This window comes from Oncorhynchus gorbuscha, linkage group LG02 (assembly GCF_021184085.1).
Source record: "Oncorhynchus gorbuscha isolate QuinsamMale2020 ecotype Even-year linkage group LG02, OgorEven_v1.0, whole genome shotgun sequence".
Classification (NCBI taxonomy): Eukaryota; Metazoa; Chordata; class Actinopteri; order Salmoniformes; family Salmonidae; genus Oncorhynchus; species Oncorhynchus gorbuscha.
In genome coordinates, this window is record NC_060174.1 from 91259447 (window position 1) to 91280362 (window position 20916).

At 41.1% G+C, this 20916-nt stretch overlaps 1 protein-coding gene across 4 annotated transcripts in view; it reads left to right on the top strand.

Annotated features, from left to right (window-relative positions):
* Nucleotides 1–20916, top strand: part of arhgef12b (Rho guanine nucleotide exchange factor (GEF) 12b) — a 118587-nt gene that overhangs the window by 53643 nt on the left and 44028 nt on the right. Inside the window, exons 4-11 of one of the 4 annotated variants that reach the window (XM_046326913.1) lie at nucleotides 5559–5618; nucleotides 8256–8354; nucleotides 9838–9887; nucleotides 11953–12039; nucleotides 15146–15203; nucleotides 15528–15727; nucleotides 17720–17797; nucleotides 20912–20916. The exon at nucleotides 20912–20916 is cut by the window's right edge and continues 115 nt beyond it. In XM_046326913.1, coding sequence (XP_046182869.1) covers nucleotides 5559–5618; nucleotides 8256–8354; nucleotides 9838–9887; nucleotides 11953–12039; nucleotides 15146–15203; nucleotides 15528–15727; nucleotides 17720–17797; nucleotides 20912–20916 — 637 coding nt within the window. The remainder of the gene's footprint in view (nucleotides 1–5558; nucleotides 5619–8255; nucleotides 8355–9837; nucleotides 9888–11952; nucleotides 12040–15145; nucleotides 15204–15527; nucleotides 15728–17719; nucleotides 17798–20911) is intronic. The other 3 variants (XM_046326923.1, XM_046326932.1, XM_046326941.1) reach the window with 3 other exon arrangements.

A 20916-nucleotide genomic window follows, 5' to 3' on the forward strand; every position in this document is an offset into this window, starting at 1 on the left:
CCTCTTTTTTTCCATTTGATACCTAATGAATAAGGACCCTGTTATTAAAGGTCCACTCTGGAGACTAGGGGTTAATGTTTGGTCTGGGGTGGGGGGGGTCAAATGGGAGCACCGTGGCTCCCCAGCTGACAGCCAGATTAACAGCCAGCACCAGGCTGATGCTTATCTTCTGTTCGGCTGGGGAAACAGGAGCGGCAGCAGGATGAAACACAAACACACACACATGTACATACACACATTCAAACACACACAGTCACAATAATACTTTCACACTCGCACACACATCATGGCTGCTGGAGTCTGAGGATGAAACACACACACACACACTGGTTAATAGTGCGCTTTGAGCCCCAGTCATGTGATGAGGTAGTCTACTCTTCAGACAGGCACAGCACCAAAATCCCTCCAATTTTAGCCAAGTACTGTAGGGTGCTAGCGGTCTAGTCTGTGTTTTATGAATGTGCAATGAGCATACACAGATACGGTCATCCTTCCTAACTCAGTTGCCGGAGAGGAAGAAACCGCTCAGGGATTTCACCATGAGGCCAATGGTGACTTTAAAACAGTTACAGAGTTTAAGGGCTGTAATAGAAGAAGTCTGAGGATGGATCATCAACATTGTAGTTACTCCACAATACTAATTTAATTGACAGAGTGAAAAGAAGGAAGCCTTTACAGAATGCAAATATTTAAAAACCTGTGTTAATTTTCTTTAATGCCTCTTACTGTAAAGTCAATCAGAGGTGGAAGAAGGATTGGACCAAAGCGCAGCGTGGTAAGTGTTCATGATGTAATATTTGAAGAAACGAACTGAACACTAAAATACAAAACAATAAAGTGAACGAACGAACGAACGAAAACCGAAACAGTACCGTGTGGCCCAAACACTCACACGGAAACAAACACCCACAAACCAAAAGTGAAACCCAGGCTACCTAAGTATGATTCTCAATCAGAGACAACTAACGACACCTGCCTTTGATTGAGAACCATACTAGGCCGAAAACAGAAACCAAACATAGAAAAACAAACATAGACACCCCAACTCACGCCCTGACCATACTAAAACAAAGAATAAAATAACAGAACTATGGTCAGAACGTGACACTTACCAGATGTTGGGCATTATTAGTGGATTTGCACTGCATTGTGCATGGTTAATTTGTAACAAAAAGGACATTTTCGTAGACTGACTTGAAAGCCAGATCAGTGACAATTGCAAAAAAGCAGGTTAAACTATTTTGATAAAATAATGAAATGATGAGTGGGTCTTATGTTTGTGGAAAACTTATATTTAGCTTAGGTATAATTTTACAAGCTTTGAATTCATTATATTATTCCTGACAGTTTGAAATGCAGTGAATTGATTTTTAATTGCGCAACAATGGTTATTTAACCTTTTTTAGTTTTTTATCAATATATTTATCGTGAATTGGCCATAAGTTTGATTTTTAGGCCATATCGCCCAGTCCTAGTTGTAGGCCTGATAAACAACAGTGACGAATCAGCCTATAGAGAGGAGGTACAGTGCGTTTGGAAAGTATTCAGACCCCTCGACTTTTTCCACATTTTGTTCGGTTTCAGCCTTATTATAAAATTGAATATTCTCATCAATCTACACAAAATACTTCATAATGACAAAGCAAAAACTGTTTTTTAGATATTTTTGCAAATGTAAAAAAAATGTAAAACAGATAACTTATTTACATACGTTTTCAGGCCCTTTGCTATGAGACTCAAAATTGAGCTCAGGTGCATCCTGTTTCCATTGATCATCCTTGAGATGTTTCTACAACTTGATTGGAGTCCACCTGTGGTAAATTAAATTGATTGGACATGATTTGGAAAGGCACACACCTGTCTATGTAAGGTCCCACAGTTGACAGTGCATGTCAGAGCAAAAACCAAGCCGTGAGGTTGATGACAGGATTGTGTCGAGGCACCAGCCTGGGGAAGGGTACCAAAAAATGTCTGCAGCATTGAAGGTCCCCAAAAAGGTCCCCACAGTGGCCTCCCTCATTCTTAAATGGAAGAAGTTTGGAACCACCAAAACTCTCCCTAGAGCTGGCTGCCCGGCCAAAGTTAACAATCGGGTGAGAAGGGCCTTGGTCAGGGAGGTGATCAAGAACCTGATGGTCACTCTGACAGAGCTCCAGAGTTCCTTTGTGAAGATGGGAGGACCATCCAGAAGGACAACCATCTCTGCAGCCCTCCTCCAATCAAGCCTTTATGGTAGAGTGGCCAGACGGAAGCCACTCCTCAGTAACAGGCACATTACAGTCCACTTGGAGTTTGCCAAAAGGCACCTAAAGCGCTCTCAGACCATGATAAACAAGATCCTCTGGTCTGATGAAACCAAGATTGAACTATTTGGCCTGAATGCCAAGCATCACATCTGGAGGAAACCTGGCACCATTCCTACAGTGAAGCATGGTGGTGGCAGCATCATGCTGTGGGGATGTTTTTCAGCAGCAGTAACTGGGAGACTAGTCAAGATCGAGGGAAAGATGAACGGAGCAAAGTACAGAGAGATCCTTGATGAAAACCTGCTCCAGAGCGGTCAGGACCTCAGACTGAGACAAAGGTTCACCTTCCAACAGGACAATGACTCTAAGCACACAGCCAAGACAACGTAGGAGTGGCTTCAGGACACGTCCCTGAATGTCCTTGAGGGGCCCAGCCAGAGCCCGGATTTGAACCAGATCAAACATCTCTGGAGAGACCTGAAAATAGCTGTGCAGCGACACTCCTCATCCAACCTGACTGAGCTTGAGAGGATCTGCAGAGAAGAATGGGAGAAACTCCCCAAATACAGGTGTGCCAAGCTTGTAGCGTCATACCTAAGAAGACCCGAGGCTGTAATTGCTGCCAAAGGTGCTTCAACAAAGTACTGAGAAAGGGGTCGGAATACTTATGTGGGATATGAGGGGAAAAAACAATTTAATCCATTTTAGAATAAGGTTGTAACGTAACAAAATGTGGAAAAAAGTGAAGGGGTGTGAATACTTTCCGAATGCACTGTATATATACAGCAATGTTCTAACTTCTATTTGAAAGCCTTCCCAGAAGAGGGGAGGCTGTTATAGCAGCAAATAGGAGACCAACTACATATTAATGCCCATGATTTTGGAATAGAAATGTTTGGTGAACAAGTGTCCACATACTTTTGGTCATGTAGTGTGTATCTCACATGCTAAGAAACAATCGTTCAATAGCTCAACCTGTGCCGGTCCATGATATGCTGCCCGGTCTCTGAGACTTTAATCTGGGAGTTCTAAAGAGTTTGTTTTAATGTAAACTGTCCCGCAAGGAGGAAAGAACATGGCTTGCTGGTCGCTGATACAAAGAAAGTTAAGAAACATTTATCTTTATGCCTTCATTTTCTTTGTCTGAGAGCCATTTTAGGCTTGGCTTTCCTCAGAATCCTTCTTTTTTTATTCTGCTTTTAAAAAATCATTCTTAACCTCAGTTACATTTATTTCAGTTTAGTTGTTTTCAATGAAGCGTTATCTACATGTCCATACATAAATACATACAGTACCAGTCAAAAGTTAGGACACACCTATTCATTCAAGGGTTTTTCTTTATTTGACTATTTTCTACATTGTAGAATACTAGTGAAGGCATCAAAACTATGAAATAACACATATGGAATCATGTAGTAACCAAAAAAGTGTTAAACAAATCAAAATATATTTTAGATTCTTCAAAGTAGCCACACTTTGCCTTGATGACAGCTTTGCACACTCCTGGCATTCTCTCAACCTGCTTCAACTGGAATTATTTTCCGACAGTTTTTAAGGAGTACCCACATATGCTGAGCACTTGTTGGATGCTTTTCCTTCACTCTGAGATCCAACTCATCCCAAACCATCTCAATTGGGTTGAGGTTGGGTGATTGTGGAGGCCACGTCATCTGATGCAGCACCATCACTCCCCTGCTTGGTAAAATAGACCTTACACAGCCTGGAGGTGTGTTTTGTTGAAAAACAAATGAAAGTCCCACTAAGCGCAAACCAGATGGGATGGCGTGTCACTGTAGAATGCTGTGGTAGCCATGCTGGTTAAGTGTGCCTTGAATTCTAAATAAATCACAGACAGTGTCACCAGCAAAGCGCACACACACCATCACACCTCCTCCTCCATGCTTCACGGTGGGAACCACACATGCTGAGATCATCCGTTCACATACTCTGCATCTCGAAAAGACATGGTGGTTGGAACCAAAAATCGTATATTTGGACTCATCAGACTCAAAGATCGATTTCCACCGGTTTAATGTCCATTGCTTGTGTTTCTTGGCCCAAGCAAATCTCTTCTTATTATTGGGGTCCTTTAGTAGTGGTTTCTTTGCAGAAAATCGACCATGAAGGCCTGATTCACACAGTCTGCAGCAGAGGTAATTCTGGGTCTTCCTTTCCTGTGACGGTCCTCATGAGAGACAGTTTCATCATAGCGCTTGATGGTTTATGCTACTGCACTTGAAGAAACTTTCTTCAAGTTCTTGACATTTTCTTGATTGACTGACCTTCATGTCTTAAAGCAATGATGGACTGTCATATCTCTTCACTTATTTGAGCTGTTCTTGCCATAACTAGTCCACCTGACTGTGCTGCTGCTCCAGTTTCAACTGTTTTGCCTTATTATTATTTGACCATACTGGTCATTTATGAACAATTGAACATCTTGGCCATGTTCTGTTATAATCTCCACCTGGCACAGCCAGAAGAGGACTGGCCACCCCACATAGCCTGGTTCCTCTCTAGGTTTCTTCCTAGGTTTTGGCCTTTCTAGGGAGTTTTTCCTAGCCACCGTGCTTCTACACCTGCATTGCTTGCTGTTTGGGGTTTTAGGCTGGGTTTCTGTACAGCACTTTGAGATATCAGCTGATGTACGAAGGGCTATATAAATCAATTTGATTTGATTTGAATATGGACTTGGTCTTTTACCAAATAGGGCTATGCTCTGTATACCACCCCTACCTTGTCACAACACAACTGATTGGCTCAAACGCATTAAGAAGGAAATAATTTCCACAAATGAGCTTTTAACAAGGCACACCTGTTAATTGAAATGCATTCCAGGTGATTACCTCATGAAGCTGGTCGAGAGAATGCCAAGAGTGTGCAAAGCTGTCATCAAGGCAAAGGTTGACTACTTTGAAGAATCTCAAATATAAAATAACACTTTTTTGGTTACTACATGATTCCATATGTGTTATTTCATAGTTTTGATGTCTTCACTATTATTCTACAATGTAGAAAATAGTAAAAATAAAGAAAAACGCTTCAAAGAGTAGGTGTGTCCAAACTTTTGACTGGTATTGTACATACATTCAATAAAACAATTACTAATTGCAACAGAATTCAGACTGACTGCTCACACACTGTAAGGTAAGGTGTATAGTCACACTGGTACATGAAGACTCACTCTTTTTTTTGCCATGTTTTTTTCTCCTCCCAATGTTTTAGATTTTCTTGTCTTTTGCTCTGTTTTCTCCTCTGTGTGTCCTGGTTGTGTTTTTACGTTACCATGTGAACTGTGTCGTGCTGTACTAGACGTGCCTGTGCAGCTGTCTGGCTGTGTAGTAGCCGAGGGAAGCCCCTCCGAACCCTGTGGTAAGATGGTCTTAATGGCTGTGTCTCAAAAGTCTCTAAGTGTTATCTTTTTCTTGTCTCCTCTCCTTCATTTGATCTGAGGGAACAGGACAGTGGACAGGTGAAAACCCGATTCACTAGCACTAGGCTTTTTTTCACCATAATAGCACCTATCCCACCTGTTAAGTTCAGTGCAAACAAAGGGAGTCAAGTGGAAGTTGCCGTTTTAGACTATTGAGATGCACCCCGTTCGTGTGTGGGGGCTGTTTTGTTTTGCGACGTCCCCAGTTCTTCTGCCATGTTGTTCACTAACATACTAACACGTACTAACACGAGTCCTACACCCCTTCGTTCTCCTTTTATTTCATCTTTATTGAACCATTGCCTCTCATTGCCCTGGCAGTGAACTTTCCCACAGTGTTGAGAAACATTGTCTGGATGTTTTAGTGTTACCTGGCCAGAACAGCGAGAAGGAAGATGTTTGGGTTGATGACGGAATGCTACCAGGAGATGTTGAGGGGAGAGTTCAGCCGAATTACCTATTTATTTACATTTTCATGGTTGGAAAGACTGAAATCCATGCTTTGGTGTTGTGAAGCTAGCTACTGCCCCCAACTGTTAATGTTATAATTTTCTAACCAAAAAAAAAAACAATGTAAATCAATGTCCCCCGGTTAGCATGCTTTCATTTTCATTCCCAGATCATTTTTTTAAAGGGATTGTGTAGCCCAATAACTTTGAAGTGACTTTGATGTGATTTTGGCATGACATTGAATTTACACTAATTTACTATAAAATTGCCAAAACAGCAGGATTTTTTTCTGCATTGAAATGGGGCTTAGGTGAGGGGTTTGGCTGGGGTGTGGCAGTGGGCCTGGGCCATTAGCAAGGTCATCGACCCCTTTTTTTGGAGGCCCTCCTCTTGCTCGCAAGAGACAAAATGTTGCTGTTTTAAAGCAAATTTCCTGCAATTCTACAGATTTTGCTATGGCTTATGCTGTGTTCTTATGCCATCTGAGTGACTTAACAAAGTCAATGGGGGCCCCATGTCATGACAAAAATACTCCTGAATGGATCATTTTCTACAATTGTAGATTCTCCCTGACTGTTTTGCTTTTATTTTGGTGATTGTTAGTTAAAAATATATATATCTTATTTAAAAATATATAGGTCCAATATGTTTTCTACATACGTTATATTAAGTTTACACTGAAAACGTTTTTCCATCCCAAAAAGTATTTCCCCAAATAAGGCAGCCTGAAAAAAACTTGTACAGCCCATCCATGACTTTTCTATGTTGAGAAAAATGCTGTATAATATCAGTTAGTGTCCGTGTCTAGTTGAACAAAACCAAAGCAATGACTGCAGTCTCCTTGTTCATAGACTGCTTTCAAGGTAAGGAAACAAATATGTGAATAAAAACTGTGGCTGAACTGTCCATGAAAGTGCTTCAAAGTGAGACAGCACCACATTTTCTCACACAGTAATACGTTGAGGATTACATCTGTTGCTGGGTTGCAACATTAGCCATTATTTGACAGTGCACAATTTCTTACTGTACCTCCTGCAACCTAGCCTCGTATGAACCATCCTGATCTCGAGAGCTTACATTCTGTTTTGCTTCACAGATAACGAATCAGAATGTAAGCTTGCGAGATCAGGATGGTTCGTACGAGAGGCTACCTGCAACCTGGACTACTGGTTTAATCTGCTTTTTCATTTGGCTTTGTTTACAGTATGCACTCGCTGTTTATAATGATGATATGGTTTTGGATGAACTATAGTGTTAGTGAAACTCATCTGCAAGTTTACTGGTGTGGTGAATCAATGTCAATCTACGAATGTGAATCCGTGTGTCTCTCTCTATTTGAAAGTCAAACAACTCACAATCTGTGTTCAAACAAACATGACAGAGGGTGCTGTTGCCACTTGTGTCCTGATATCAATGTTCCACAAACAACATGTCTTTATGTGAGCATCAAACTGGGTTCCGAGAGGGTCATGTGTTATGCCATTATTTACAACAGCCTATCAAAGCATCATACGGATATTAAAGGGATAGTTTAGCAAAACTATTTCAATATTTGTTTCCTTATTTTGAAAGCAGTCTATGGACAAGGAGTGATTGCAATCCACACTAATACTTTTGTTTGTCTCTTTTGTGCATAGACTGCCTTCAAGTTCAGGGAACAAATATCTAATATGCAATTTTTCAGAACGATCCCTTTAAAAAAATGCATCCATCTATTAAAGGCTTTTGAAGAAGAGAGTGAAGTACTTTCACAACTGGGTAGTATTAAGTATTTGAAACCAGGTAATACCCTTGAGGTATCAATCATTCATTGCTGCCACTCAATAGAAGCTTCAAAAGCCTCATGTTTCATCGTCATCATTTTATAACAACGACTAGCCACAAAACAGACCTGATCTATTGAGTGAGTGTCTCCATCACCAAGGAGACACATTGCCTTATACCTGTATATAGGAAAACAGTTTGACACCCACATTGCATATTGTGCCCCATCATGCACACCCTGTCCCAACTCACCGTCCTTGATTCCTCTAACGGTGCCAGCCCGAGTGTATGTCTGTGTGTTGTTTGTGTGTGTGATGGTGTGTAACACAATATTTCTTTCTCTTCTGTCTGTCTATGTGTAGGGCTTGTCCAGCGTTGTGTGATCATCCAGAAAGATGAGAACGGCTTCGGGTTGACGGTGAGCGGAGACAACCCTGTATTTGTGCAGTTGGTCAAAGAGGGTAAGTCCTTTTCCATCCTATTCTAATCTACACCTTCCTGTTCCTTAGTCAATTCAATTATGATGAGGTATGGTGTGGCTTAATTGGTAAAGCATGGTGCTTGCAACAGCAGGTTCACTGGTGCGATTCCCACTGGGGCCACCCATATGAAAATATATGTACAGTTGAAGTTGGAAGTTTACATACACTTAGGTTGGAGTCATTAAAACTCGTTTTTAACCATTTCATGTTAACAAACTACAGTTTTGGCAAGTCGGTTAGGACATCTACTTTGTGCATGACAAAAGTAATTTTCCAAACAATTGTTCACAGATTATTTAACTTATAAATCACTGTCTCACAATTCCAGTGGGTCAGAAGTTTACATACACTAAGTTAATAGGTTAATTGACATCCTTTGAGTCAAATGGAGGTGTTTTTCAAGGCCTACCTTCAAACCTAGTGCCTCTTTGCTTGACATCATGGGAAAATGAAAAGAAATCAGCCAAGACCTCAGAAAAAAATTTGTAGACCTCCTCAAGTCTGGTTCATCTTTGGGAGCAATTTCCAAACGCCTGAAGGTACCACGCTCATCTGTACAAACAATAGTACGTAAGTATAAACACCATGGAACCACGCAGCCGTCACACCGCTCAGGAAGGAGACGTGTTCTGTCTCCTAGAGATGAACGCACTTTGGTGCAAAAAGTGCAAATCAATCCCAGACCAACAGCAAAGAACCTTGTGAAGATGCTGGAGGAAACGGGTATAAAAATATCTATATCCACAGTAAAACTGCTCCAAAACCGCCATAAAAAAGCCAGACTACGGTTTGCAACTGCACATGGGGACAAAGATCGCACTTTTTGGAGAAATGTCCTCTGGTCTGGTGAAACAAAAGTATAACTGTTTGGCCTGTCAGGAGGATTGAGCCAGAATTCACCCAACTTATTGTGGGAAGCTTGTGGAAGGCTACCTAAAACATTTGACCCAAGTTAAATCATTTAAAGGCAATGCTACCAAATACTAATTGAGTGCATGTAAACATCTGACCCACTGCGAATGTAATGAAAGAAATAAAAGCTGAAATAAATCATTCTCTCTACTATTATTCTGACATTTCACATTCTTAAAATAATGTGGTCCTCCTAACTGACCTAAGACAGGGAATTTTTACTAGGATTAAATGTCAGGAATTGTGCAAAACTGAGTTTAAATGTATTTGGCTAAGGTGCATGTAAACTTCCGACTTCAACTGTATATTTATTATATGTCAAGGTAATTTAATTGTATATCATGGAGGTGGAAACCTTTGATGTTAGCACAATGTGTTCAATTGGGAGCATAGCACAATGTAAATATATATTCATGCAGTCTTGATACCCAAGGCAAGGATACAATATATTGGATTTATATCTGGAGGTGTCACAATACAGTCAGATACAGTAATATCATTAACCTTTTATCATTCTCACTACCTTTGCCTGTCCTGTCCTCTTCCGCAGATGGCGCTGCCATGCGAGCGGGTGTCCAGACGGGTGATAGGATCATCAAGGTGAGGCTCATTCCCTCTCTGGGGCCCATAACACTTATCCTAGACATTGCCCATAGCCTAATATCTCGTGGACAGATGCATGTAACATAAATGGCAGTAGCATCTGTCGCAGACCTGGTTTCAAATACAATGTAAAATATCTGAATTGCTTTCACATACGGTACATTCGAAATAAGTATTCAGATATATTTTATTTGTAAAGACAAGTAGTTGAATATTTGTAATTAATTTGGAAAAATACTCGGAAAGTATTTGAAAATACTCATACAGTTGAAGTCGGAAGTTTACATATACTTAGGTTGGAGTCATTGAAACTCGTTTTTCAACCACTCCACAAATTTCTTGTTAACAAACTGTAGTTTTGGCAAGTTGGTTAGGACATCTACTTTGTGCATGACACAAGTCATTTTTACAACAATTGTTTACAGACTTTTTATTTCACTTATAATTCACTGTATCACAATTCCAGTGGGTCAGAAGTTTACATACACTAAGTTGATTGTGCATTTAAACAGCTTGGAAAATTTCAGAAAATGTCATGGCTTTAGAAGCTTCTGATAGGCTAATTGACATTGTTTGAGTCAATTGGAGGTGTACCTGTGGATGTATTTCAAGGCCTACCTTAGAACTCGGTGCCTATTTGCTTGACATTATGGGAAAATCAAAATAAATCAGCCAAGACCTCAGAAAAAAAATTGTAGACCTCCACAAGTCTGGTTCATCCTGTACAAACAATAGTACGTAAGTATAAACACCATGGGACCACGCAGCCGTCATACCGCTCAGGAAGGAGACACATTCTGTCTCCTAGAGATGAACGTACTTTGGTGCGAAAAGTGCAAATCAATCTCATAACAACAGCAAAGGACCTTGTGAAGATGCTGGAGGAAACGGGTACAAAAGTATCTATATCCACAGTAAAACGAGTCCTATATCGACATAACCTGAAAGGTCGCTCAGCAAGGAAGAAGCCACTGCTCCAAAACCGCCATAAAAAAGCCACACTACGGTTTGCAACTGCACATGGGGACAAAGATCATACTTTTTGGAGAAATGTCCTCTGGTCTGGTGAAACAAAAGTATAACTGTTTGGTCATAATGAATATCGTTATGTTTGGAGGAAAAAGGGGAGTCTTGCAAGCCGAAGAACACCATCCCAACCGTGAAGTACGGGGGTGGCAGTATCATGTTGTTGGGGTGCTTTGCTACAGGAGGGACTGGTGCACTTCACAAAATAGATGGCATCATGAGCCAGGAAAATGATGTGGATATATTGAAGCAACATGTCAAGACATCATTCAGGAAGTTAAAGCTTGGTAGCAAATGGGTCTTCCAAATGGACAATGACCCCAAGCATACTTCCAAAGTGTGGTAAAATGGCTAAAGGACAACAAAGTCAAGGTATTGGAGGGCCGTCACAAAGCCCTGACCTCAATCCCATAGAAAATCTGTGGGCAGAACTGAAAAGGCATGTGCGAGCAAGGAGGCCTACAAACCTGACTCAGTTACACCAGCTCTGTCAGGTGGAATGGGCCAAAATTCACCCAACTAACTTATTGTGGGAAGCTTGTGGAAGGCTACCCGAAACGTTTGACCCAAATTAAACCATTTAAAGACAATGCTACTAATTACTAATTGAGTGTATGTAAACTTCTGACCACTGACAACATGATGAAATAAATAAAGCTGAAATCAATCATTCTCTCTACTATTATTCTGAGATTTCACATTCTTCAAATAAAGTGGTTATCCTAACTGACCTAAAAACAAGGCATTTTTACTAGGATTAAATGTCAGGAATTGTGAAAAACTGAGTTTAAATGTATTTGGCTAAAGGTGTATGTAAACTTCAGACTGACTTAAAAATACACTCTCTTGCATTTTACCCAGGTATTTGAAAATAATATTTGAAAATAGTATTTGAAAATACTCTCATGTACAGTTTTATAGACTATTTGGTTTTTACAAATAACTGTTAAAATTCTCAAATAAAAGTACTTGTTTTTGGTTGTGTATTTGAAAATACTCTTATACACTAACATAAAAATTTTTTTTAAAAATACAGATGCTCAAATATATATATGTATTTGAATCCAGGTCTGATCTGTCGACAGACTGTGGGACGGGACGACTAACGAGGAACTTTGTTTCGGTACTCAGATTTTTAATCTCTGATCATTTGGACAAATCATGATTTTGCTGGTGCTCGCATCTTTCAAATTTTGGAAGGGGAGGGGACATTTGGCCCATAGATTTGCCCGAAACTCGCTGAGAGTTTTCATTTGGAGGGGTGGAGACTTTGCTAGTCGTGTATTACGTTTTCTAACACGTCTCCCGCCACGTTTCCTGAGATTACCCTTAGCCTCAGATCTAGGATCAGTTTATTTTCCCAAAAATCTTACCTCATGCATTTGAACCAAAATGCGAAACCGACACTAGATCAGTGTGAAGGGGGCAACTTCATCCTGCCACTATCTCTAAAACAGACACCTCTCCGGGTGAAGTTTTCCCAAGTTACCGTTCTAGGATCAGTCTCCCCTCCCCAATCCTTACTTTAAAGGGGCAATCCGCAATTGAAACAATAACAAACCCTGATCCCTGCCTCTGTTTTGGTAGAAATCTGAGGGATGGGGCTGGAGAAATGTAGCCACTCTCAAATTCATACAGAGCTATGGATGCAAGATATAGTTTTAACCATGTTTTGAAGCTATGTAGTTTTTGTTTACATAATTTATTTATTTTTACAAAAATTTGAGTAAAACATGCTTATTTAGGATTCTAATGGAGGTACAACTGTTAAACTAATGAGCCATTTATAAGTTATATTCTTTAAGAATCAATGGGTACAGATAATTATTTTATAATTCCAAAAATGTGTGTATTTGTATTTGTTATGGAGCCCTATTAATCCTGTAAAATGAAGGCAGTTCTTTACAATTAAAACATTGCATTACCTTTCACATCAGATTTCACAACACATGTGTGCCCTCAGGCCACTAGTCTACTACCACATATCGACAACACAAAATCCATGCGTACGTGTGTGTATAGTGTGTATGTTATCATGTGTGTCTGTAGCAACTGGTGATTGCCCCTTAGTGGGGAAAATGCTAAACCAAAGATCAGTATTTAGGAAAAACTGAATTCTGTCTCAGACAAGAGAACCCTACAGGCTACTGCAGTAGGTCGTGGGTCATGGGTTAGGCCCCCTCCATACTTTACCACTGCCCTCTGCTGGGATGCTGAGTAGCTACACCATATAATGGCAATGCATTCCAATGGGTCATTTGAAAGGGCAGGATGGCTTAGTGCTGTGCATAGTGTCAGTGAAGAAAATGAATTGTTAGTTTGTGGGGGTGAATCTAAACTTTCACTTCAGTAACATTTTCAATTAGTCATGCATTGATGTTGGTGTTGATGTTAGGATTCATAGCAGGGCCAGACGGGTTACCAGGACATGTACTCAGAGCATGCTCTGACCAGCTGACAAGTGTCTTCACTGACATTTTCAACCTCTCCCTGACACAGTCCGCAATACCTACATGTTTCAAGTAGACCACCATAGTCCCTGTGCCGAAGAAGCCAAAGTAACCTGTCCAAATGACTGCCTCCCCGTAGCACTCACATCTGTAGAGATGAAATGCCTTGAAAGGCTGGTCATGGCTCACATCAACACCATCATCCCAGGCACCCTGGAGCCACTCCAATTCGCATATCGCCCCAACAGATCCAAAGAGAACGCAATCTCTACTGCAATCCACACTGCCCTCTCCCACCTGGACAAGAGGAACACCTATGTGAGAATGCTGTTCAGTGACTACAGCTCAGCGTTCAACAACATAGTGCCATCCAAGCACACCACTAAGCTAAGGTCCCGGGGACTGAACACCTCCCTCTTTAACTGGATCCTGGACTTCCTGACGGGCTGCCCCCAGGTGGTGAGGGTAGACAACAACACATCCTCAATGCTGACCCTCAACATGGGGGCCTCTCAGGGGTACGTGCTTAGTGCCCTCCTTTACTCCCTGTTCACCCAGTTTGTCGACAACCCAACATTGGTATGCCTGATTACCGACGACGATGAGACAGCCTATAGGGAGGAGGTCAATAACAACAACTTCTCCCTCAACGTCAATAAAACAAAGGAGCTGATCGTGGACTACAGGAAACGGAGGGTCGAGCTCGCCCCCATTCACATCGACGGGTCTGTAGTGGAGCGGGTCAAGAGCTTCAAGTTCCTCGATGTCCACATCACAAAGACTCTATCATGGTCAACACACAGCAACACAGTGGTGAAGAGGGCAGGACAATGCCTCTCCCCCTCAGTTGGCTGAAAAGATTTGGCAGATCTGCAATAAATTCTACAGCTACACCATTGAGAGCATCTTGACTGTCTGCATCACCACTCGATATGGCTACTGCTTGGTGTCCGACCGCAAGGCGCTATGGAGGGTAGTGTGTACGGCCCAGTACATCACTGGGAAAGAGATCTCTGCTATCCAGGACCTCTATACAAGGCGGTGTCAGAGGAAGCATGTGGTACCAATGCACCAAGTCTGGAACCAACAAGCTTCTACACCCAAGCCATAAGACTTCTAAACAAGAGTGCTAAATAGCTAATCAAATGGCTACCCGGACTACATGCACTAACTGTTTTTTGCACTAACTCTCTTGCATTGACCCTATGCACACAGACTGGACTCACACACATGCACACACATATTACATACACCCAAACACACATAACATGCACACAGATGCATAATATACTGACTCCACACACACACTTTCAAACTCGCCACATGCGCTGCTGCTACTGTCTATTGTCTATCCTTCTGCCTAGTCACTTTACCCCTACCTATATGTACATAGCTACCTCAATTACCTCGTACCCATGCACATCGACTCTGTACTTGTATTCCCTGTATATAGCCATGTTATTTTCTACTCCCTATGTATACCTATGTTATTTTTACTTTATATTTTTATTTGTTATTCTCTGTATATTTATTAATTGTGTCACTTTCTATTTTTTTTGACATTCTTTATCTTATCTTTAACTCTATATTGTTGAAAACGGACCTGTAAGTCAGGAGCACATGCTCCTGTTGAACATGAACTAATATGGGGCTTCCCATTTGCATTGTTTTTGTCATTTTTTGCTACGTTTTAGACAGAACACATTGTCCTCTTATAGAAAGTGTTGTATTTCATTTGAATGACGTTGATTTTAGGTGTAGTTTATGTTTTTGTTGCAGGTTAACGGGACCTTAGTAACACATTCAAACCATGTAGAAGTCGTCAAGCTAATAAAATGTAAGTTCAAGTGACAGTTTTATATCCAATTATTCGTAGACATGAAAAATCACAGGCTCTTCAAGAGACTTACTTTCTTAAAGCCAAACTGTAGTAGGCTATATGCACTTATAATGCATTGTAAGACTTGTCATAAGGATGTATAATGTCTTATTATCATCTCATGAGTCTGACCATACTGTATAATAAGCTAGCCATTGTGAGTCAATATAAGTTGAAAGTTGGCTACAGAGAGAGACATTACATGAAGATGTATTTTTTCTAATAAGAATTAAAACTCATACAAGTAATAGAGCAGTGACCCCTATTGTCTCTATGTGTCAGCGGGCTCCTATGTGGCCCTCACAGTGCTGGGGAGGCCCCCGGGGCTGGCCCAGATCTCGCTGTCGGAGGGCGAGGGGGGAGACCTGTCCTCTTTCCTCTCCTCGCCCCACTCTCCTGGACCAACGGGGGGAACAGGGGAGCGCTGCGTCATCTCCTCCACCAGCCCCCAGGACCACATCACCTCCCCGCTGCCCCTCTGGGTATGACAGACAATTGGTTCTCTGTTTGCAACTGAAATGGCATCCTATTTACCATATAGTATACCACTCTATAGAATAAGTAGTGTACTCTATAGGATAAGGTGTGTACTCTATAGAATAAGTAGTGTGCTCTATAGGGAGTGGGGTGCCATTTCAGACACTCTCTCTCTCATTTTATATACAGTACCAGCCAAAAGTTTGGACACACCTACTCATTCCAGGGTTTTTCTTTATTTTTACTATTATCTACATTGCAGAAAAATATTGAACACATCAAAACTATTAAATAACACATATGGAATCATGTAGTAACCAAAAAAGTGTTAAACAAATCAAAATATATTTAATATTTGACATTATTCTAAGTAGCCACCCTTTGTCTTGATGACAGCTTTGAACACTCTTGGCATTCTCTCAATCAGCTTCATGAGGTAGTCACCTGGAATGCATTTCAGTTAACAGGTGTGCCTTGTTAAAAGTTAATTTGTGGAATTTATTTCCTTCTTAATGCATTTGAGCCAATCAGTTGTGTTGTGACAAGGTAGGGGTGGTATACAGAAGATAGCCCTATGTGGTAAAATACCAAGTCCATATTATGGCAAGAACATCTCAATAAGCAAAGATAAATGACAGTCCATCATTACTTTAAGTCAATCCAGAAAAGGTAAAGAACTTTGAAAGTTTCTCTCATGAGGACCGCCACAAGAAAGGAAGACCCAGAGTTACCTCTGGTGCAGAGGATAAGTTCATTAGAGTTACCAGCCTCAGAAATTGCAGCCCAAATAAATGCTTCACAGAATTCAAGTAACAGACACATCTCAACATCAACTGTTCAGAGGAGACTGTGTGAATCAGGCCTTCATGGTTGAATTGCTGCAAAGAAACCACTACTAAAGGACACCAATAATAAGAAGAGACTTGCTTGGGCCAAGAAACACAAGCAATGGACCTTAGTGGAAATCTATCCTTTGGTCTGATGAAACCAAATTTGAGATTTTTGGTTCCAACCGCTGTGTCTTTGTGAGATGCAGAGTAGATAAACGAATCATCTCTGCATGTGTGGTTCCCACCGTGAAGCATGGAGGAGGAGGGTGATGGTGCTTTACTGGTGACACTGTCTGTGATTTATTTAGAAGGCAAGGCACACTTCACCAGCATAGATACCACAGCATTCTGCAGCGACACTCCATCCCATCTGGTTTGCGCTTAGTGGGACTATCATTTGTTTTCAACAGGACAATGACCCAAAACACCTCCAGACTGTGTAAGGTTTATTTGACCAAGAAGGAATGTGGTGTAGTGCTACATCAGATGACCTGGCCGCCACAATCACCAGACCTGAACCCAATTGAAATGGTTTGGGATGAGTTGGACCTCAGAGTGGAGGAAAAGCAGCCAACAAGTGCTCAGCGTATGTGGGAACTCCTTTGAGACTGTTGGTTGAGAGAATGCCAAGAGTATGCTAAGCTGTCATCAAGGCAAAGTGTAGCTACTTTTAAGTATCCCAAATACAACATCTATTTTGATTTGTTTAACACTTTTTGTTACTACATGATTCCATATGTGTTATTTCATAGTTTTGATGTCTTCACTATTATTCTACAGTGTAGAAAATAGTCAAATAAAGAAAAATCCTTGAATGAGTAGGTGTGTACAAACTTTTGACTGGTACTTTATATCTTTTTTTTCTCTTGGTCCCTCTGTCTCCCTCTGTCTATATCTGCCCCTCTCTGTCTTCTCTCTCTCTTTCTGTTTTTCCTGTTGCCCTCGTTCTCCTCTCTCTCCACAGTTCCACTTCCGTTCTTCACTCCCCCTTCTCCTTCCCACCTCAGTATCCACACTCACTCTGCCTCTTTCACTTTCTCTTCTCACTAGTTTCCTCTATTTCCAGTTAAACCTATGCCAAAGCTGCCATTCTCCCTCTGCTGCACGTCAGTGAAGTCCCCAAGCGAACAAAGTTCTTATTATTCATTTTTGGCGTTGGTCCCTCAGGAGGAGAATAACGCACTTCACGGCCAGAAGGTGGACATCTTACAGAAGATGCTGACCAAGGAGCAGGAGGATTTACAGGCAAGACACACACAAACACAGTGTCACCGTACTCTGAAGGTTTCTACATGAGGAGATGAGACAGTCAGTCAGTCGAACTTTGTTTCTTTGATTTGAAAGAGTGAATGCAGGTTTTTCTATGCAGCTACACTCATAAATCATCTCAGACAAAGTAGGAGTGCTGATCTAGAATTAGGTTCTTGTACATGTGATCTTATTCATTATCAAAATGTACAACTGATCCTAGATCAGCGCTCCTGCTATTAGACGCTATATGAATACGGGCCCAGATGAAATTAAAATCATTCACACATTAAATTGTCATCAAATGCTCATCATTGAAGTGGATCACCCATAAATGCTTTATCTTAATGATGTCATTACACGTTTCTGCACATTCATTATGTTAATTTGCAACATGCTTCAGTTCAATCGAGTACAGGCTTAACTGAATAACAACAAATACAGAATACAATATGGAATTTTATTGAATAGTTTGAGGTAGACCTCGTCTCAGAGGAAAGCTCCTCAGTGCCAGATGGTGAGGACAGGTTGCCCTATGCTGGGCAGCTGGCATTGAATCCTCCCGGGAGAATGGGGATCCGATGACGGACCTTCAGTTAGTGGTGGTGGGGAGGTAGAAGGTCGTTGGAAGACTGTGGTGGGAGACACAAGGTTTGCGTTGACATATACAGTGTGCTCCAAAAGTATTGGGACAGTGACACATTTTCTGTTGTTTTGGCTAACCTCCCCTATTGTTGTAATGGTGAGATGTTAGCATGTCTTGGGGCTATAGTATTTGTGTGTCTGTAACTTGCTCAATCATAATTATTCACTATTCATTCAGGATCATCTGTAATAATGGTAGCCTCCAAATTCATGTAGAAGTGTTTAGAAACCTATTCCATTCTTATATATAATAAAAGTGACTCCAAAATGTCACAATACATGATTTACCATTCATTTATATTGGGCAGAGAATAATCGGAAACTCAACCAAAACAAACAAATGCATCCAACAAATTTGTAGTCACAAGCTTGATGTAGTCATTGCGTGCTATGATTGATTATAGGACCAAAAACCTAACTATTACCACTTTAATACACATATAAGTGAATCTGTCACAATACTTTTGGTCCCCTAAAATGGGGGGACTATGTACAAACAGTGCTGTAATTCCTCAATGGTTCACTCAATATGGATAAAAATACCCTCAAATTAAAGCTGGCAGTATGCACTTTAACCTCACAGTCATTGTATCATTTCAAATCCAAAGTGCCGGAGGGCAGAGCCAAAACAACAACACGTGTTACTGTCCCAATACATTTGGAGCTCACTGTAAATACTCCCCTAGATTCATTCCCATTGGTTGAAAAAAAGGAAAGTGATAATAGCGCACGTTAGCCCATAGGTTAATCAGCAACTGTGGTGGAATTACCTTAGTGTTCAATGCTCATAGACTGAAGTTAATAGGTGAATGCTTGCTAATAGTATAGGAGGAGAGATGTGACGCTAAGCTAATGAGGTAACATCAAATCAATTCAAATCAAATGTCTTTATTAAACCCTTTTTACATCAGCAGATGTTACAAAGTGCTTATACAGAAACCCAGCCTAAAACCCCAAACAGCAAGCAGTTCAGATGTAGAAACAGGAACCTAGGAAGAAAACTAGAGAGGAACAAGGCTCTGAAGGGTGGCCATTCCTCTTTTGGCTGTACCCTGTAAATATCTGCTATGCTGATGAGTGAGATAGGAAGCGATGTGAATTATATGAATTATATGAGTTAGATGAATGAAAAGTGATGATCCATTCAGACCAGCCTTATTGACTGAACTTTCGTAAACTACATTTCCTAGCAGCATTCATAGCTGTCACGCCCTGACATTAGATATCTCTGTTTTCTATATATTTTGGTTAGGTCAGGGTGTGACTAGGGTGGGTAATCTAGTTTTTGTTTGTAAGTCTAGGGTTTTTGTAGGTCTAGGGGTTTTTGTATATCTATGTTGGCCTGATATGGTTCCCAATCAGAGACAGCTGTTTATCATTGTCTCTGATTGGGGATCATATTTAGGCAGGCCTTTTCCCCACTTTCTGGTGTGGGATCTTGACTATGTGTAGTTGCCTCTCAGCACTATATTGTATTGTGTCACGGTTCGTTTGTTATTTTGTTAGTTTGTTCTGTGTTCATTCTTTTAATAAAGAGAATGTACGCATACCACGCTGCGCCTTGGTCTCCTTCATACGACAAACGTGACAATAGCAGTGGCATCATTCCAGTTTAGCGTGGAATACTCAATGAGTTTCCTGGAAAGCATTGAATGAAGGCAAAGTTAATTAATCCTCATTAGTGTGTTTGTGTTTAAGTCCCCTATGGGGCCTCTATTGATGCCTGCTTTGTCTCTCTGGGGAGTGTGAGCGCCTGCCTCCCATTTCAATGCTAAACAGGTTAGCTGTCAAAACTTTAAAGTAGCTTTTAGTGGTGTAGCTGAGCTGCGGGTCGTGTTTATTAGGACACACCATAACAAGACGTTTTGCAACAGAATGTGAGATGAGAGTTGCTTATTGAACGTCTTTGGGTAGTACCTCCCCAGAACTCAAGCAGTTTTCTGTTTTGCGACGAATGAACACAGCCCTGTTGCAGTGGTGGGTGAGGGAGGAATGGAAGGAGGGATGGGCAAAAATGAACAAGTTCTTCCACAATCCTCAAGTCTTTCGTGAGCCATTTCTTCTCTTCCTCTGGTTCATGTTCATCAGGCACTAAATGGAAGAAAATGAACTGAACAGGGAGAGGCAACCAGAACATTAAGAAACGTTTGTTTTTGTGTTCTGTTACAAAATGTTTTGCTACCATGTGCCCTAATGAATACGACCCTGTACCATCGAAGCCAATCATTCTTACCACTAAACAGATACTCTACCATGGTAACCACTCAAACACTGACTGCATCTCACCCTCTTAGTTTCACTTCCTCCTATGACTGACCATGAAATAGAACTAGGACCATGCTAACTGGACACATACACAGACATGCACGCAGACTCGTACACATACACATGCGCACACACACACACCTCCCTCCCAGCCTCCCTCCTGTGTCCTCTCCTAAAATGTGTCCTGTGTGTCATGTCCAGGCTAT